At 39.2% G+C, this 18,439-nt stretch overlaps 1 protein-coding gene across 2 annotated transcripts in view; it reads left to right on the forward strand.

Annotated features, from left to right (window-relative positions):
• Window positions 1-18,439, forward strand: part of SNX4 (sorting nexin 4) — a 64,329-nt gene that overhangs the window by 35,843 nt on the left and 10,047 nt on the right. For both annotated transcript variants that reach the window (XM_032268294.1, XM_032268295.1), the window contains 4 exons: window positions 798-870; window positions 5,179-5,240; window positions 13,590-13,655; window positions 15,946-16,035. In XM_032268294.1, the coding sequence (XP_032124185.1) occupies window positions 798-870; window positions 5,179-5,240; window positions 13,590-13,655; window positions 15,946-16,035 (291 nt within the window). The remainder of the gene's footprint in view (window positions 1-797; window positions 871-5,178; window positions 5,241-13,589; window positions 13,656-15,945; window positions 16,036-18,439) is intronic.

Below are 18,439 nucleotides of genomic sequence, written 5' to 3' on the forward strand. Positions count from 1 at the left end.
TGGTTATTGCTGAGGAAGTGATGCCTTGTGAAAGCCTGGCTATAAAGGGGGTAGATATTGACAGGGTGTTAAGAGCTGGGTGTGTTTTCAAAGGAATGTGCATTTTGATCTAAGAGAGACCTGAGTTAATTGACATTCTAGTTAGAAGAAGTTTATAGAGATGGGAAGTTAGAAAATAGGAATATGGGGTGTAGCTGGAATGGAATCTAGAGTGTTCGATGGGAAGGAATCCGAGAGGGAGGGAAAAAAATGATGTAGATAAGGGAAAGTATGTAAGTTGATGACAGGAGGTAAAGGTGGGGGTCATTCCCATCTGATGACTTTTGTTTGTGAAGCTTGGTTTTTGGATAATGACAGGTGGTACATCAGAAGCTTTCGGTCTTTATGGAAAATGGCGGTTATTAGATGAGGGAAGCAAATTACTTGAGCAGAATTAAGATTGAGGTTAGAGACAGTGAGTTTATGGTTGCACCATAACATATCTTTTAGCTCCTCAAATTTTTTCCTGTTTTTTATTTCCAAAGTAAGTTTTCATACCAACAGACGTTTTTCTCTTATCTCAGTTCCACGATGTAAATTATGGAGTGTGATATCTGGACTGTCAAAACATCAAAAGAAAGAATCGTTTTATTTTAGAGTTTTCTAGATTTATATTAGTAGGTAAATGTTTAAGGCCAGCATATGGTTAAATAAAATCAGTTTTGTTTTGTGATTTTTGGGAACGACTGTTTTTTCTTTCAGTTGTTGACTACTTGTTTTCATTTGAAAAACGATGTTTTATTTGTTTCCTGTTACAGAAGATTTACTGACCTTAAGCACTACAGTGATGAACTGCAGTCTGTCATCTCACATCTTCTTCGAGTCAGAGCTGTAAGTGATCCCCAAAAGCTTTTTGATGCACATTTATAAGGAAGTACTTCTTATTTAATCATTACGTTTTTAAGTAATAGGTGGTATTTATTATGAGTAACTGATTTTTGCATTTGAATTTCATATGTTCATCATCCAAACTGTACTTTTTTAAAAAATGTGAAATGGTTTCTGTTATAAACAACTCAAGAGAATTTTTTGTAATAGAATAGTAGTTTCAGATGTTGTCAAAAGGCCTGCCATTTCAGTGATGGAATGTAAATAAGTTTAGGATTTTAGATCTACATATCTTATTCTTTCAGTTTTTTTTTTTTTTTAAAGGTCTGTGAAGTAGTTTCTAGATGTTAGGCCATCCTGTGTCTGTGCTCTTAAATTCTACCAAATAAACTAATGTAGGATAATAGTCTGCCATACTAGAAATCAAGGAATAATAATTATACTTAAACATATAGTCTGGCTGTAATAGCTATGGGGGAAAATACTTTCCAGTAAATTAATGTACCTGGAAAATGTACCATCCATTCTGGTCCCTTGTGGTAACCTAGAAGGAACCTTGGAACATGCCTGTGCCAAAGGCTTTGAAAGAGATTGAGTTAACAGGTAGGGTCACATTTTATGCTGATTGGCATCTGGAATCCTCTTTTTTTTTTTTTTTTTTTTTTGAGACGGAGTCTCACTGTGTCACCCAGGCTGGAGTGCAGTGACATAATCTCAGCTCACTGCAACCTCCGCCTCCTGGGTAGCTGGGATTACAAGTGTGCACCACCATGCCCGGCTAATTTATATATTTTTAGCAGAGATGGGGCTTCACCATGTTAACCAGGCTGGTCTCAAACTCCTGACTTCAAGTGATCTGCTCACCTTGGCCTCCCAAAGGGCTGGGGTTACAGGCATGAGCCACTGCACCTGGCTGGAATCCTCTTGAAATGAAATATATTGTCTGGATTTTTTTTTTTTTTTTTTGAGACAGAGTCTAACTGTGTCATCCAGGCTGGAGTGCAGTTGTGCGATCTCAGCTCACTGCAGCCTCCACCTCCCAGGTTCAAGCGATTCTCCTGCCTCAGCCTCCTGAGTAGCTGGGATTATAGGTGTGCACCATCATGTCCAGCTAATTTTTGTATTTTTAGTAGAGACAGGGTTTCACCATGTTGGCCAAGCTGGTCTTGAGCTACTGACCTCGTGATCCGCCTGCCTCAGCCTCCCAAAGTTCTGGGATTATAGGCGTGAGCCCCCGCATCTGGCTGGAATTTTTTTAATAAGGGTCCACTGATGAGCAATGGAGCATAGGGGCAGTTTTAGGTGAAACAAGGTTGGCCATATAATAATTACTGAAGCTGGGTGTTGGGAAATAGAGGTATATCCTTCTGTTCTCCATTCTTGTTTTTTCTTTTGTTTTGTTTTGTTTGAGATGGAGTCTCACTCTGTTGCCAGGCTGGAGTACAGTGGTGTGATCTCAGCTCACTGCAACCTCTGCCTCCCAAGAAGCAATTCTCCTGCCTCAGCCTCCTGAGTAGTTGGGACTATAGGCATGTGCCACTATGCCCAACTAGTTTTTGTATTTTTAGTAGAGACGAGATTTCACCTTGTTGGCCAGGATGGTCTCGATCTCTTGACCTCATGATCCGCCTGCCTCAGCCTCCCAATGTGCTGGGATTACAGGTGTGAGCCACCATTCCCGGCCTGTGCTTTTTGTATGTTTCAAGATTTCCATGATAGTACAGAAAAAATAGAATAAAAGGAAAAATTCTTCTGAAAATCTTTTTTTGAGATGGAATTTTGCTTTTGTTGCCCAGGCTGGAGTGCAATGGCACGATCTCGGCTCATGGCAACCTCTGCCTCCTAGGTTCAAGCGATTCTCCTGCCTCAGCCTCCCGAGTAGCTGGGATAACAGGCATGTGCGACCACGCCCTGCTAATTTTGTATATTTAGTAGAGACAGGGTTTCTCCGTGTTGGTCAGACTGGTCTCAAACTCCCGACCTCGGGTGATCCGCCCGCCTCGGCCTCCCAAAGTGCTGGCATTATAGGCGTGAGCCACCATGCCTGGCCTCTGAAGATCTTATATTGTCTTGATCTGCAGTTTAACTGTTCAGAGTATCATTGGACTCTCTGAATAAATTACAAGATACCGTCATAAAACAAAAGGTACCAATGAGAATTACTAGTCTAGAGTCAAGAACTGGGTATTAGAAAGGTCTGTGGATTAATGAGATACAATTTCTAGACCTTTGGTTGCCTTGAAATTACCCAGACAAATTAGGCATTCAGAGAATCTGCGTTGTGCACTCACATTGCTTCTAGTTTTTTTTTTTCTTAAGTGTTTTTTCAGCAAGTTCTCTTCCTCTCTTCCATGCTTAATATCTTAGTAGATGATGAATGCTCAGGTTTTAGGAAGGAGGTTCGGTATCTAAAAACTGCAGAGACCTAGAAAATTAGTGGTCTAGAATAACATTTTCCATCATGTATTCTTTGGAATGCTAACCCTGTAAGATGTTCCCTACTGCAAACCATATCTCCCTTGAGCAGTCATGACTCATATGTCGTGTTAGAGGTCTAAAGTCCTGCAGGAAAAAACCTGTTAAATTTTATTATCACAGTGTTTCCCAACCTTACTTGATGATGGAACCACTTAATAAGAAAAAAAGAAAAAGAAAAACATTGAACACTGCACAGTATGCTCAAAAAATAATTGGGAGCCAGGCACAGTGGCTCACACCTATAATTCCAGCACTTTGGGAGGCCAAGGCGGGCGGATCACTTGAGGTCAAGAGTTCAAGACCAGCCTGGCCAACATGGTGAAACCCTGTCTCTACTAAAAATATAAAAACTAGCTGTGCATAGTGGTGCACACCTTTAATCCCAGCTACTCGGGGGGCTGAGATGGAATAATTGCTTGAACCCAGGATGCAGGGGTTGCAGTTAGCTGAGATCATGCCACTGCACTCCAGCATGGGAGACAGAGTGACACTCGATCTTAAAATAAGAAGAAGGAAGTGACATCCTAGAGAAATTAGTTTAGAGGTCTGGAGACAACCAGTAAGAGTTTCAAGTAGAAATGACTATGAGCTTTGTCCTGAAAGCTGATTCTAGTGCAGAGGCGAGATAGGAAGGAGGTGTTTTCAGTTTGGTTGCTTTATGGTTTCTGTTGCATCTATTCAGCTCCACTGTGAGCCTGGCTGTGCTCCAGTGAGACTCTATTTACAAAACAAGCAGCAGACCTGTATTGTGCAGACCTCTTGTCTAGTGGATATGTGTTTCTTCAGAGCAGGTCAATGATAGATGGAAAACATTTTATGATACTCATACACCTGCTTGAAGTATCTGCATTGGCAATTCTGTCACTGTCAGGTGAGATCTTGAAAGGGTTGATTTGTTCTATCATGAATGCCTAATTCCTCATACTTGTGTTTGAGTAAGGAATCAGGGAGATAATTTATCCTTAGAGCTTATATTTAGAAACTGTATACCAGAGCTTTTTCTAGAGCTTTTGTAGGATGAGTTTTTGGTCTTCCAGTTTGTATTCATAATGCTTTGGGGGAATGTAAAGCAAATTAATTACCATATTGAGGTTTTGTTTTCACGTGTAAAATTTCTGTGAATAGCTAGGCAGTACACATTTAATTTGCAATACACATTTCATTTCAGTGATGTAAACTGTAATTCTGTTTTTATTCAAATAATGTGTTGATTAGAAGGAGTTATCTTTTGACAAAGTAGACTAGTGGTGCATGTATTTAGCATTTATATACAAAACTATATCTCAATAGAATTAAAAATATTTGTATCCCTTCCCTTGGTTAATTCCACTTTGGGGATTTTATTATAAAGAAACAATTTGAAGGAAAAAGCCTTATTCTCAGAGATAACCCTTTATAATACTGAAAAATTAGGAATAACTAAATTCCAACAAGATTATTCAACAAGGAATGCTTGTATATTTTATACACTACTTAGTGGAATTTTATGCAACTGTTTATAGTGGTCTTTATTAAAGGTAATACTAACCTCATGGGTAAGCATATTACCACTCATGCTATAAGCAATTTAAAAATAGTAATTTAAAACTTTATGTAAAAAGAAGTACAAAAGTACAAGATATAAATATGGCAGGAGCACTGGTTTTAGTTTTGGGAGGATGGGATTTTTGGAGATTACCATTTTTCTTTTTTCTGTTTCCAAATTGATTGTACTAAGGATGGTTTTTGGTTTGGGGTTTGTTTTTTTTTTTGTTTTTTGGTTTTTTTGCGGGGGCGGGGAGATGAGGATATAACTTTGACCTAAAAGCAATTTCTATTAAATATTTATTTCAGAGAGTAGCAGATCGACTCTATGGTGTATATAAAGTACATGGGAATTATGGGCGAGTTTTCAGGTAAGCATCATACAAACTTTAAAAATAAATAATTATCTTTAATTAGCTTTTTGCCCAAAAATAATAATTCTTGAAAATTTATGAGTCTGGAGAGAAGATTATTTTTTGTTTGTTTGTTTTTGTTTTTTTGAGACGGAGTTTCTCTCTTTTCACCCAGGGTGGTGCAATAGTGCAGTCTTGGCTCACTCAACCTGTGCTCCCCAGCTCAAGTGATTTTTCTGCCTCAGCCTCCTAAGTAGCTGGGATTACAGACGTGTGTCACCACACCTGGTTAATTTTGTATTTTTAGTGGAGGTGGGGGTTTCACCATATTGATCAGGCTGGTCTCGAACCCCTAAACTCAGGTGATCTGCCTGCCTTGGCATTCAAAATGCTGAGATTATAGGCGTGAGCCTCTGCGCCTGGCGTGAGAAGATTATTTCTTTAAAATAATGTCCTACAAGGCTTTCATTTTAAAGCCTTTCATTTCAAGGCTTTCATTTTAAAGCCTTTCTTTAAATAAAAATTAGTGAGGAAGTTCAATATATTGATCAGATAAAAAGAATAAACTACTCCGATTAAAGCAGCAGTTGGGGCCTTTTGCTTTCTTGGCAGAATGCCTAGGAATATTCCATTGGAAATTACTGGATTATAGAATTAGTGATTTTCTCTTTCTTTCTTTTTGTCATTTTACAATTTACAAAAGCTTTTGCAGAGTGAGTTTTTCAGTCCTAGGATAACATTAGTGATAATTAGAATATTTGTTTGTATGACTTGCATATTTTGGTTATTATTGAACCATTTTTCTTTCGTGAGTTTCCATATGTGTTCATTATTTTGGTTGGGACATTTTAGAAGTTATTATCTGGATCTTTTTATAAGAAAAATATCCTTGCAAATGTTCCATTACACGTCCTTTTGATTGAGTTAATTTAAAATATGGCTTATTTTATATTTTTGATTGGATCATATATTCAAGTAGGACAAAATTCAAAAGGAATAAAAGCTTATACAGCGAAAGGTCTCAGGCAGGTGTGATGGCTCATGCTTGTAATCCCAGGACTTTGGGAAGCCACAGCAGGAGGATGACTTGAGGCCAGGAGTTCAAGACCAGCCTGGGCAACATAGTGAGTCCCCATCTCTACCAAAAATTTTAAAAATTAACCAGGTGTGGTAGCATGCACCTGTCGTCCCAGCTACTTGGAAGGCTGAGTTGGGAGGATCTCTTAAGCTCAGGAGGTTGAGGCCACAGTGAACAGTGATTGTGCCACCGTACTCCAGCCTGGGCAACAGTGTGAGACCCTGTCTCAAAAAAAAAAAAAAAAGAAGAAGAAGAAAAGTCTCCTCATCCCTGTCTGCCACCTATTCTGGTCTTCTGCTCTGACATAACTATCACTTTCTTAATTTCTTATATCCTTCTAGTAAAAAGTAACACCATAATGGAACACATTAACATACAAACAAATGCATTTTTCCTTTCTTTAAAGTGAAAGGGGAGGCCAGGTATAGGGACTCATGCCTATTCAACAGGCATGAGAGGTTAGGTGGGCAGAATGCTTGATTCTAGAAGTTTGAGACCAGCCTAGGCAACATGATGAAACCCCATCTCTACAAACAATACAAAAATTAGCTGGGCATGGTAGCACATGCCTGTGATTTCAGCTACTTGGGAGGCTGAGGTAGGAGGATCACTTGAGCCCAGTGAGGTTGAAACACCCCAGGCTGGATGACAGAGTGAGACTGTCTCAAAAAGAAAGAGGGAGAGACATTGTATACATTACATTGTTCATTTGCTTTACCTTGCTTCCCCACCCTCTCCCCACCCTTTATTTTTTTTAAAGATCCTCTTGCCTCAGCCTCCCAAAGTGCTGGGATTGCAAGCATGAACCACCACACCTGGCCTTTCCTACTTTGTTTATTGTGTGTTTTGAGACAGACTCTTACTCTGTCACCCAGGCTGGAGTACGGTGGTACAGTCTCAGCTCACTGCAACCTCTGCCTCCCAGTTCAGGCGATTTTCCTGCCTCAGCCTACAGGTACATGCCACCACAGCCAGCTAATTTTCGTATTTTTAGTAAAGACAGGATTTCACCATGTTGGCCAGGCTGGTCTCGAACTCTTGACCCCAAGTGATCCACCTGCCTTGGCCTCCCAAAGTGCTAGGATTTCAAACGTAAGCCACTGCACCTGGCCCAGTTTGGTTTTGTTAAGACAGGGTCTCACTTTGTCACCAAGGCTGGAATGTGGTGGCATGATCCTAGCTCACTGCAACCTCTGCCTCCCAAGCTATATTGATCCTCCTGCCTCAACCCCTCAAGCAGCTGGGACTATAGGCACACACCAACATGCTCTGCTAAATTTTGTATTTTTTTGTAGGGATGGGGCTTCACCATGTTGCCTAGGCTGATCTCGAACTCCTGAGCTCACGTGATCTGTTGCTCCCATAGTGCTAGGATTACAGGCATGAACCACTGCACCTGACCTCCTACTTTTGATTATTAAAATTTTCTCGGCCAGACACAGTGGCTCATGCCTATAATCCCAGCACTTTGGGAGGCCAAGGCAGGCATTCACTTGAGGTCAGAAGTTGGATACCAGCCTGGCGAAACATGGTGAAACCCCATCTCTACTAAAAATACAAAAATTAGCCAGGCATGGAGTCAGGCTCCTGTAATCCCAGCTACTCAGGAGACTGAGGTGGGAGAATCGCTGGAACCCAGGAGATGAAGGTTGCAGTGAGCTGAGATTCGCTGGTGTACTCCAGCCTGGACAGTAGAGGGAGAGTCTCAAAAAATAAAAAAAAAATTTTTGCTCAGGAGGGTTCTAGGTGGAGAAAAAAAATTCTCATTTCTTCTACATTTTGTGGTTTCATAAATTTTTGATTCATCTGGAATCTATTTAAATGTAAGATGTGAGATAGAGATTTAAATTTAATTCATTTATTAGAGTAGTAGGTTATCTGTATGTCTTTGGTTCATTAATACATTAAAATTAAATGCAGGTTGAGACAGATCAGGGTTATATGACTTTTTGAATTAAGAGAAGTTTATTGATATTATAAAAATGTAAACTCTTCATAACTAGGACTAGGAATATATGAAAATATTTGGTCAAACATTGAAGAATAGTATAATGGGAAGAAAGACAAATAGTCTTCTATTTTTTGAAGTCTACCTCATGCTGTCTGACTTAACATTAATTGCTTTTAGATTTATGCACGAGTCATCTCTGATTTTTAGTATTACTCAAACTGGAACCCAATTAAGCTTGAGAACAATGCTTATTTAAAAACAAAAATTACTATCCCATAGGAGACATGTGGGGGAAGTTAACATAAACCAAACATTCTCAAAGGTAGGACATTTATTATAGTTAATAGTAAATGAACTTGTTTTTATTAATTTGAGAGGCAGGTGGACAAAAGATCAATTGGTTGAATCAAACTTTACAGAAAATTATTTGCATTAATGTCACATGATAAATATTGTACAGGTCCTTTTTTTTTTTTTTTTTTTTTTTTTTTTTTTTTTGCTAGCTTAATATATTATTAGAAAACTACTTTGCATTTAAAACATTTCATGAGGCTGGGTGTGGTGGCTCATGCCTGTAATCCCAGCACTTCGGGAGGCCAAGGCAGGAGGATCTCTTGAGGCCAGGAGTTCAAGACAAGCTGTGGCAACATAGCAAGACCCCCATCTCTACAAAAATAATTTAAAAATTAGTCAGGCATGGTGGTACATTCCTGTAATCCTAGCTGCTTGGGAGGCTAAGGTGGGAGGATCACTTGAGCCCAGGTCTTCGAGGTTATAGCAAGCTGGGATCACGCCACTGTACTCCAGCCCACATGACAGAGCAACACTCTGTCTCTCAAAAAAATAAAAACAAAAATAGTTAAATAAATAAAAACATTTCATGAAAACTGAGCCAGAGAGACCAGAGGTGATTGAGGTCATTTAATCAAGACCTAAACTAGAGCAGTTGCCAGTAAAGAATAGGGAGGCCTAAGTGACAGACTTACCAATGGATTTTTTCAGTCATTCAGCACACAGTAACTGAGCACCTGTTACCATAGCAGGTGCTAAGATTACCCAGATTTAGTTTGAGGGCAATTGAATGCCTAGGAGGATTGTGATAGAAAATGTAGGTGGAATGGTGGGTTTGAGGTTTGAGTTAAAGGGTTTGGTTGTAGATAAATTGCATTCTAACTAAAGATTTCTATTACGCAATTAGAAATTTGGATTAGGAATTTAAGAAGCTAGTAAGAATGTGAGTTTTATATACAAGGTGTGTCATTACAGAGTGATTTTTTAAAAAGTAGGGTTAGGTGATAGTATTAGAGGGTTAGAGCAAGCCTACAAGAGACCCAAGGGCCACATCTTAGGGAATACCTGCATTCAGGGATCAGGCAAGAAATTGATGAGGAACCTGGAGTATGCAAAGTCAAGCAAGTGAAGGGAACATTTCAATAAGGCTCGGAGTTATACTGTAGAGAAACTGAGTTTAGGCTGGGCACGGTGGCTCACACCCATAATCCCAGCACTTTGGGAGGCTGAGGCGGGCAGACCACTTGAGGTCAGGAGTGCAACACCAGCCTGGCCAACATGGTGAAACCTCGTCTCTACTAAAAATACAAAAATTAGCCAGGCGTGGTAGCATGTGCCTGTAATTCTAGCTACTTGGGAGGCTGAGGCAGGAGAATCACTTGAACCTGGGAGGCGGAGGTTGCAGTAAGCCGAGATTGTGCCGTTGCACTCCAGCCTGGGTGACAGAGTGAGACTCCATCTCAATTAAAAAAAAAAAAAGAGAGAAGGAAATTGAGTTTAGATGAGAAAGGGGAAAATGGGTAAGTACATCTTTGGTGTGAATTTGGAAAGCAATTTCAGTGTTATGATGTTATGTCCTAGTGATCCTAGGAATAAGAGGAAAAGATTAAGGAAGGAAAGACAAGTTATTGATTAGTCTTTTAAGAAAGTCCCTACTCATGGATGTGAAGTTGGCAACAGTAGACACTGGGAACTACTAGAGCAGGGAGGGAAGGAGGGGACAAGCATTGAGAAACTATTGGGTACTGTGCTCACTATGGGGTGATGGGCTCATTTGTATCCAAAATCTCAGCACTACTCAGTGTATACATGTAACAAACCTGCACAGGTACATGTACTCCCTGAGTCTAAAATAAAAGTTGAAATTATTAAAAAAAAAAAAAGTCCCTGAGGAGAAAGATGAACTGTGGTTATTTTTGAAGGGGAATAGGACTTTTTTAGGGGGAGGCTGGGACTGAGGTAGGATAGTGGACAGGGGAGGGATAGGAGCATGGAAGAGGGAGAAGACAGGGAAGGTGCAGAGCTGTCTTAAAGCGGGGAGAGGTGAGTTGTAGAAGGCTCCATGAAGTAGGTGTCTTTTTGAGAATAAGTTTGCATAATTGTGTGGTTGTGAGGATTGAGGGGAATGACATTGGGCAATCTGTCTCAAACAGTGCAGAGAATTCTCTTTTAGAGGGTTGGGAGGAGGGGCGCTGATAATACTTAAATTTGTCCTACTACAAAACCTCCTTTCCCTCCCTTCACCAATTCACAGGGCATTGGCAGCTGTACCCAGTGTGGGAACTCTCTGAAGGCTTGAGTTTTGTCAGTACATGCAAAATCTATATTGTATTTTATATAACGTCCACAGATACTTTAATATTTATTTTTAAAAGTTTATTTTTCCCCTCTAATGTTTAAGTAAAATTTATTCTTCAGAAAGAGTGTGCCGTATCTATCATATGGCTTCTAATATCCATGATGAAAACATCCCAGCTCGAGAAGCACTGATGACGGCATCACTTAGGACGGTGGAAAGGATTGCCTAGCAGCACCTGTTTGTGGGAGATGGTTTTTATCTTTTCAGTGTTGCTGACCTATAAGGATAATGAAAAAATTCAAAAGTGTGGGGGTCACATAATTGGAAAAAAAACTTAATTTGTTCTTTGATTTGCAGTTTGAGAGGGGAAGAAATACAAAGCTGGTTTTTATCAGCTTTGTTTCTTAATTGACATTTTTTCAATATATTCCTCAAGTAATTTTTGTAAAATTATGGCTTGTTAAATTGGAGGTTGGAGTGAGAGAATGGACTAAGAAAAAAGACTGAGCTATGAGTAGAAGAGACAAATATTATGTAAGTGAGAAATGAGCAGCAATTAGTCTCACAGAAAAGAAACAGGGAAGATTTTGTAGTATGTTCATGGTGCTGCTAATGCATGTTTGTTTTGTTTGTTTGTTCATTTAAGAGGGGAGTTTATTTTGTGCTCTTATATCTCTAGGCCTTTTTCAGCCTCCTTCCCCTGTTACAGCACCTGACCCAATTTAGGATAAGCCAAAAAAAGGTCTCTTCCCCATAGGGGCTTATAGAACTAGTTTCGTGCTCAGACAGGAACTTTCAGATACACCTGTGCAGAAATGGACTAAATACATAAGTGGGGTTCCCTCTACAGAAGACTTAGAGAAAAGGGGGAAAGAGTTTTAAGTGCCAATAACTATGCATTTAAAGCTGATGAAAGCAGTCAGGAGCTAATAGCCTAAAATGTTGTGTTCTGTTAAATTGAACATTTTAAAATATTCATCTTAAGTCATAGGTTGTGAATCCTTATAGAAGCAACCAAAAGTAACTGTCTCTCCCAGATTCAGTGTTACAGTTCCTTTCAAGAGATTCCAGGAAAATATACAAACAAATTTCTTTCAAAAAGCCATGTGCAAAGGCATACCAACTTGTTACATACCTCAAAGCTCAAAGACACAAAGATGTGTTTAATGATTCTATACTTTTAGTTTTTTAGCTATTTGCATGGTAAGTGGGGTGAAAAGCTCTTTTGACTAAGAGAACAACAAAAGTTAAGTGTCTTAAGTTGGGACTAGTAGATAGAGGACTCTGCTGGAGGTTGATTCTAGGCTCAGCTCTGTCTCTGACGAGCTGCCTGACTGAGTAAATCAGGTTTCTGGGCGTGACTGTCTATTCAATTGTGGGGAGAGATGAAGACATTGATTTCCAAACCTTTTTTTAGCATGGAACTCTTATGTTTAAACGAAGTCTCATACAGAAATATAAACAAAGAGAGCCTATTTCCACAGTCCTATTTGGGGCTGGAGACTTTATCCTCGATGAACACCAGATTGGGTGACTAAATTTAGCTCTAAACCTTTCTTTTTGTTGTAATTAATAATATTTTTCATTCCTGTCCAAAATCTTGACTCTCAGGCATCCCTGGAGTCTTTTCCTTTTTTTTCTTTCATGGAGCTATAAAATACTAGAGCAGGAGGGGCCCTGCTGGTGTTTTAGTTCGAGTTCTAGATCTAAGAGGTGATGATGGATTTTAGATTGTCTGAAGTCTCTGAAATTGTATACAAAATTTTGTGTGTGGTTGTTTTTTTAACTTTTTAGGGAAAAGATATATAGTTTTTATCTATACTAAGACTATAATACTATTTTATTTTTTATGATATGTTGGAATTGAAGATGTTTATTATACATTCTTTAAATAGCAGAAAAATTGTAAACAACCTTTATAGCCAAGAAAATGGTTAAAAAGATGGTGAGTTGCCATTTAAAATGATGTTTAGAACAAATTATTTTAATAGTATGTGTAAATACTATTAAAAACAGCATGATATAAACTTGCATATACCATATTATCTCAGCTACTTTAAATTACAGAAATAAAAAGACTAGAAGGAGTTGTATCAAATTATGTTATCCTTTGGCATTTGGGATTATAGATTTGTTTTCTCAGTTTACTTTAATAAGCATATTTAACTTAAATAAAAAGATTTTTAATGTGATGCATTTCACAGAAATGACAACAAAACAATCTGTGGCTCTTGTAGCATTCTTGTGTAATATGCATATTATTATTAAAACTACTCTGCACCTATTGTTTCTATACAGTTGTATTTTTTTTCTGTTAGCTACTAGAACAGTGGTGTGTAATCAAGTGTGTTCATCAGAGCCATACATGGAGTGTTTTTAAAATGTACATGTCTCCCTCTACCCCCACAGCTTCTGATCAAGTAAAGAGTAGGGCTAGCATCCGTATTTTTAAAAAGCTTTACAAATGATTTAAATCAACCTTCTGAGAATGTTATCTATAAGCAGAAGCTGTTTTGTATGATACTTACCTTATACTTAGCAGCAACTATCAACTTTTGAAGCCTTCACTACATTTAGTTGTTAAACCTAAGGGGAAAACAGCATATTTGAGTTATAGAAAATAAACCCAAATATGGGTACTATACATTCTTTTAAAGCTAGCTAGACAAGAATTTCGAAAAGAGTCCATTTAATACTATTCCATATCTCTAATGCATGTTGCTTTTGGTTTTATCTTGTACTCCCTAGTGAATGGAGTGCCATAGAAAAAGAAATGGGTGATGGACTACAGAGTGCTGGTCATCATATGGATGTGTAAGTACCTAGAGAACTTAATGTGAAGCCTGAGGTGAAGTCCTGTAGTGGCGTGTTAGGGGCTCTTCTGTTTTTATCAAGTTTGCTGCCATTTATATAACGTTCTATATGTACATATCATACTTAAATTTATCTCAGGAATGCAAAGTTGGTTTAAAATTTGAAAATCAGTCTAATTCATATTTTAACAGAATGAAAACTTAGAATGTATGTTCATTTCAATACATACAGAAAAAGTATTTAACAAATTTTAACACCCATTTACAGTAAAAAGTCTAATCAACTAGGAATAAAAGGAAATTTTCTCAGTCTAAAATTTATAGTTAATATTGTACTTGATAGTGAAATATTGAAGCTTTCTATTAAGGTCAAGAAAAAGACAAAGTTGTTTGCTCTCACTGCTTTAGTAAACATTGTACTGGAGGTCCTACTCAGTATAGTTAGGCAAGAAAATTAAGAGGCCTAAATACTAGAAAGAAGCAAAAGTATATTCTCAGTTGACAAGATCTTTTACACAGAAAACCATAAGCAATCAACCAAAAACACTGTAGAGCTAACAACTGATTTTTTTTTTTTTTTTAAGAGACTAGGTCTCACTCTGTTGGCCAGGCTGGAGTGTATTGGTACAATCACAGCTTACTGCAGCTTCAACCTCCTGGGCTCAAGCAAGCCTCCCTCTTCAGCCTTTCAAGTAGCTTGGACTACAGGTGCTTGCCACCATGCCCAGCTAATTATTTTTATTTTTTGGAGAGACAGAGTGTTGCTACGTTGCCCAGGTCAATCTTGGACTCATGGCCTCAAGCTGTCTTCCTGCCTTGGCCTCCCAAAGTACTGGGATTACAGGCATGATCCAGTGTTCCCAGATTGAATTTAAATTTTTTTTTCTTTTTTCAGAGACGTGGTCTTGTTGTGTTTCTCAGCCTGGTCTCAAACTTCTGGCTTCAAGTGATTCTCCTATCTCAACCTCCCAAAGTGCCCTGGGATTAGTGGTGTGAGCCACCACACCTAGCCAACAACTGAATTAATTTTATTTTTTCCAACTTTTATCATAGGTTCAGGAGGTACATGTGCAGGTTTGTAAATTGTGTGACATGGGGGTTTGGTGTACAGATCATTTCATTATCCAGTAAGCTTAGTACCAAAGAGGTGTACTAATCAAAACAGAGGTTGCTGTTAAAAATTAGTATAGGCCAGGCATGGTGGCTCACACCTGTAATCCCAGCACTTTGGGAGGAAGAGGCAGATGGATCACCTGAGGTTGGGAGTTTGAGACCAGCCTGACCAGCATGAAGAAACCCTGTCTGTACTAAAAATACAAAATTTGCCGGGCATGGTGGTGCATGCCTGTAGTCCCAGCTACTCCGGAGGCTGAGGCAGGAGAATCGCTTGAACCCAGAAGGCAGAGGTTGCAGTGAGCTGAGATTACTCCATTACACTCCAGCCTAGGCAACAAGAGCGACACTCCATCTCAAAAAAGAGAAAAAGAATTAGTGTAAAATAAGCTTCTAAAATTTTCTATAATCTTTATTTACTCTACTTTTTCTTCTGTAGTTTTTTGGCATTATAAATAAATAATTGCAACCAAGAACATATGTATACCAATTATACCAAACTCTTATTCTTTCTGTAGATTTTGTAGCTCTTTTATTTATGTCTTTGAACAAAAGATATTATAGTCTTGCAAGTTCTTAAGCTGCCTAAAAACGGACCATTTTTTGTTTGTTTTTTATTTCCAAGTAATTGCTGACCAAAACATTTGGTAAAATTCAATAAAATCATCATGGTAATTAACACATTGCTATCAGTGATTCTAAATGCTAATTCTCACTGTCTGTATTTATAACATCAGTGATGGGTAGCAAATTGTGGGGCACACTTAGAATTACTGGGTTTTTTTGTTTTTGTTTCTGTTTTGAGACAGCGGCTTGCTGTGTCACCTAGGCTGGAGTGCAGTGGTATGATCTTGGCTCACTGCAACCTCCTCTGCCTGGGTTCAAGAGATTCTCCTGCCTCAGCCTCCCAAGTAGCTGGGATTACAGGTGCCTGCCACCACCCATGGCTAATTTTTGTGTTTTTAGTAGAGACAGGGTTTCACCATGTTGACCAGGCTGGTCTTGAACACCTGACCTCAGGTGATCCTCCCGTTTTGGCCTCCCAAAGTGCTAGGATTACAACACTTCTCTAGAACCCTAATATTTTGTGTTCCAATAAAATTAACTCTATTTATGCAATGTGTGTGTGTGTGTGTGTGTGTGTGTGTGTGTGTGTGTGTCTGTGTGTGTTTTAACAGGTATGCATCTTCTATTGATGATATATTGGAAGATGAAGAACATTATGCAGATCAGTTAAAAGAGTATCTTTTTTATGCAGAAGCATTGCGGTAAGTTTAATAAAAGTTCCAGGCACAGCCAGGGGGCTGTTCACCACTCTCCTCCTATGCCACTGTAAAGTACAGATAATAAAGTGTTTTTTAAATGAATGCATTCCCTCAGATAATGAATGAGGTATTACTGTATTTCTCTGTATTGCAGAGTGCTAGGTATAAACATGTAAGATGAGTCCTGCCCTTGAAACATCATTTTGATAAAACCTGCCAGTCCCAGGCATCAAGTTTGTCTGTATGTTGTTGTTTCCACTTTTTCCAGTTTGAAGATTGGAAGCAAAATACAGATTGAGTGTGTGTAACAGTATCTGTTACTAGGTTATATATTGCTATTTTTATTCTGTAATATTTTTCCACGTCTGTGTGTCTTATTAGTATGTTGTATAACTTATGTAACAAGGACTGTGTTATCTGTTCTTATGGTATCTTTTACAGAGACAAAGGGAATTCTCTTCTAGATAGTCCTATTTGATTGGGAAAAAGTTAATGTATTTTTTCTAATCAATTTAGAAAAATGAATTATTTTCCCAGAATCGGTGGCTTTTGGTCAGTTTTCCTGTTACTTTTTGTTTTTTGAAGACATGGAGTTCGGCCGTGTCGCCCAGGCTGGAGTGCAGTGGTGTGATCTGAGCTCACTGTAACCTCCGCCTCCTAGGTGCAAGTGATTCTCCTGCCTCAGCCTCCCGAGTAGCTGGGATTACAGGCACCCACCAACACGCCCAGCTAATTTTTGTATTTTTAGTAGGGACGGGGTTTTACCATGTTGGCCAGGCTGGTCTCAAACTCCTAATCTCAGGTGATCTGCCTGCCTTAGCCTTTAAAGTGCTGAGATTATAGGCATCACCATTGTCCTGTCATTTTTAAAAGCAGTATAAGAATTGTTAGGAAAACAGCACTATTACCTGTATGGTAACTGGTGTGAAATCATCTGCACATTGTTAGCTTGTTTTCCTTCTAGGGTTTTGAGTAGTAGGAAGTTTCACTAATGTATTTTCAAGTCACCAAGCAAAAGAAAGTTGACTGGGTGTGGTAGCTCATGCCTGTAATCCCAGCACTTTGGGAGGCCAAGGTAGGCAGATCACCTGAGGTCAGAAGTTTGAGACCAGCCTGACCAACATGGAAAATCCCCATCTCTACTAAAAATACAAAATTAGCCGAGCGTGGTGGCACATGCCTGTAATCCCAAGCTGCTCGGGAGGCTGAGGCAGGAGAATCGCTTGAACCCAGGAGGCAGAGGTTGCAGTGAGCCAAGATTGTGCCATTGCACTCCAACCTGGGTAGTAAGAGTGAAACTCCATCTCAAAAAAAAAAATTATAAAAAGGATTAATGTATATTGATGTGGAAAGATGGCCAGGGCATAAAGCCATGTGATAAAAGATGTAGGAACCATTTGGGGTGCATGGATATGGTATTTGCAAATGTCTGGCTAAATTCTGGAAGGCTATATACTATCTGATAACACACATTATGTCTGGATAGTGGGATTGGAGGAAAGAGAGTGTTCTTGAACTTTCTTTTTTTATTTTTTATTTTTTGGGGACTGAGTCTCACTCTGTTACCCAGGCTGGAGTGTGGTGGGACAATCTCGGCTCACTGCAACCTCTGCCTTCTGAGTTCAAGTGATTCTTCTGCCTCAGCCTCCCAAGTAGCTGAAATTATAGGCAGGCACCACCACGCCTAGCTAATTTTTATATTTTTAGTAGAAATGGGTTTCACCATGTTGGCCAGGCTCGTCTCAAACTCCTGACCTCAGGTGATCCACCCACCTCGGCCTCCCAAAGTGCTGGGATTACGGGCATGAGCCACCGTGCCCAGTCTCTTTATTTTGTGCATTGCTGTATTAGAATCTTTTCTTCTTACAGTGAACATGGATTACTTTTATGATAATAAAAACTAATAGACTCTTCTAGGCTGGGCTCCATGGCTCACACACATATAATCCTGGCACTTTGGAAAACCGAGGTGGATGGATTGCTTGAACACATGAGTTTGAGACTAGCCTGAGCAACATGGGCAAGACCCAGGCTCGCCAAAGCACAAATTAGCTGGGTGTGGTGGCACACGCCTTAGTCCCAGCTACTTAGAAGTCTGAGGTGGGAGGATTGCTTGAGCCCAGGAGGCAGAGGTTATAGTAAGCTGAGATTGCACCAGTGCACTGCAATCTAGGTGACAGAGTGAGACCTTGTCTCAAAAAAAAAAAAAAAAAAGGATATATGAAGTTTTCATGGTTAGGTTCTGCTAGATTCCATTTTTAATGTTGGGCTGCTACATTTTAAACTTGGAAAATCGTCGGCACACACGTTCTGCCCTAGTAAGACATTGTGAATGGCTCTCCTCTACCCCTGAAAAAAATGTTTGACATGTTAAAAGAAAGAAAAAGTTAAATGGCAGCACATTTTT

This window comes from Sapajus apella, unplaced genomic scaffold (genome assembly GCF_009761245.1).
Source record: "Sapajus apella isolate SASKATOON/1434 unplaced genomic scaffold, GSC_monkey_1.0 scaffold178, whole genome shotgun sequence".
NCBI lineage: Eukaryota > Metazoa > Chordata > Mammalia > Primates > Cebidae > Sapajus > Sapajus apella.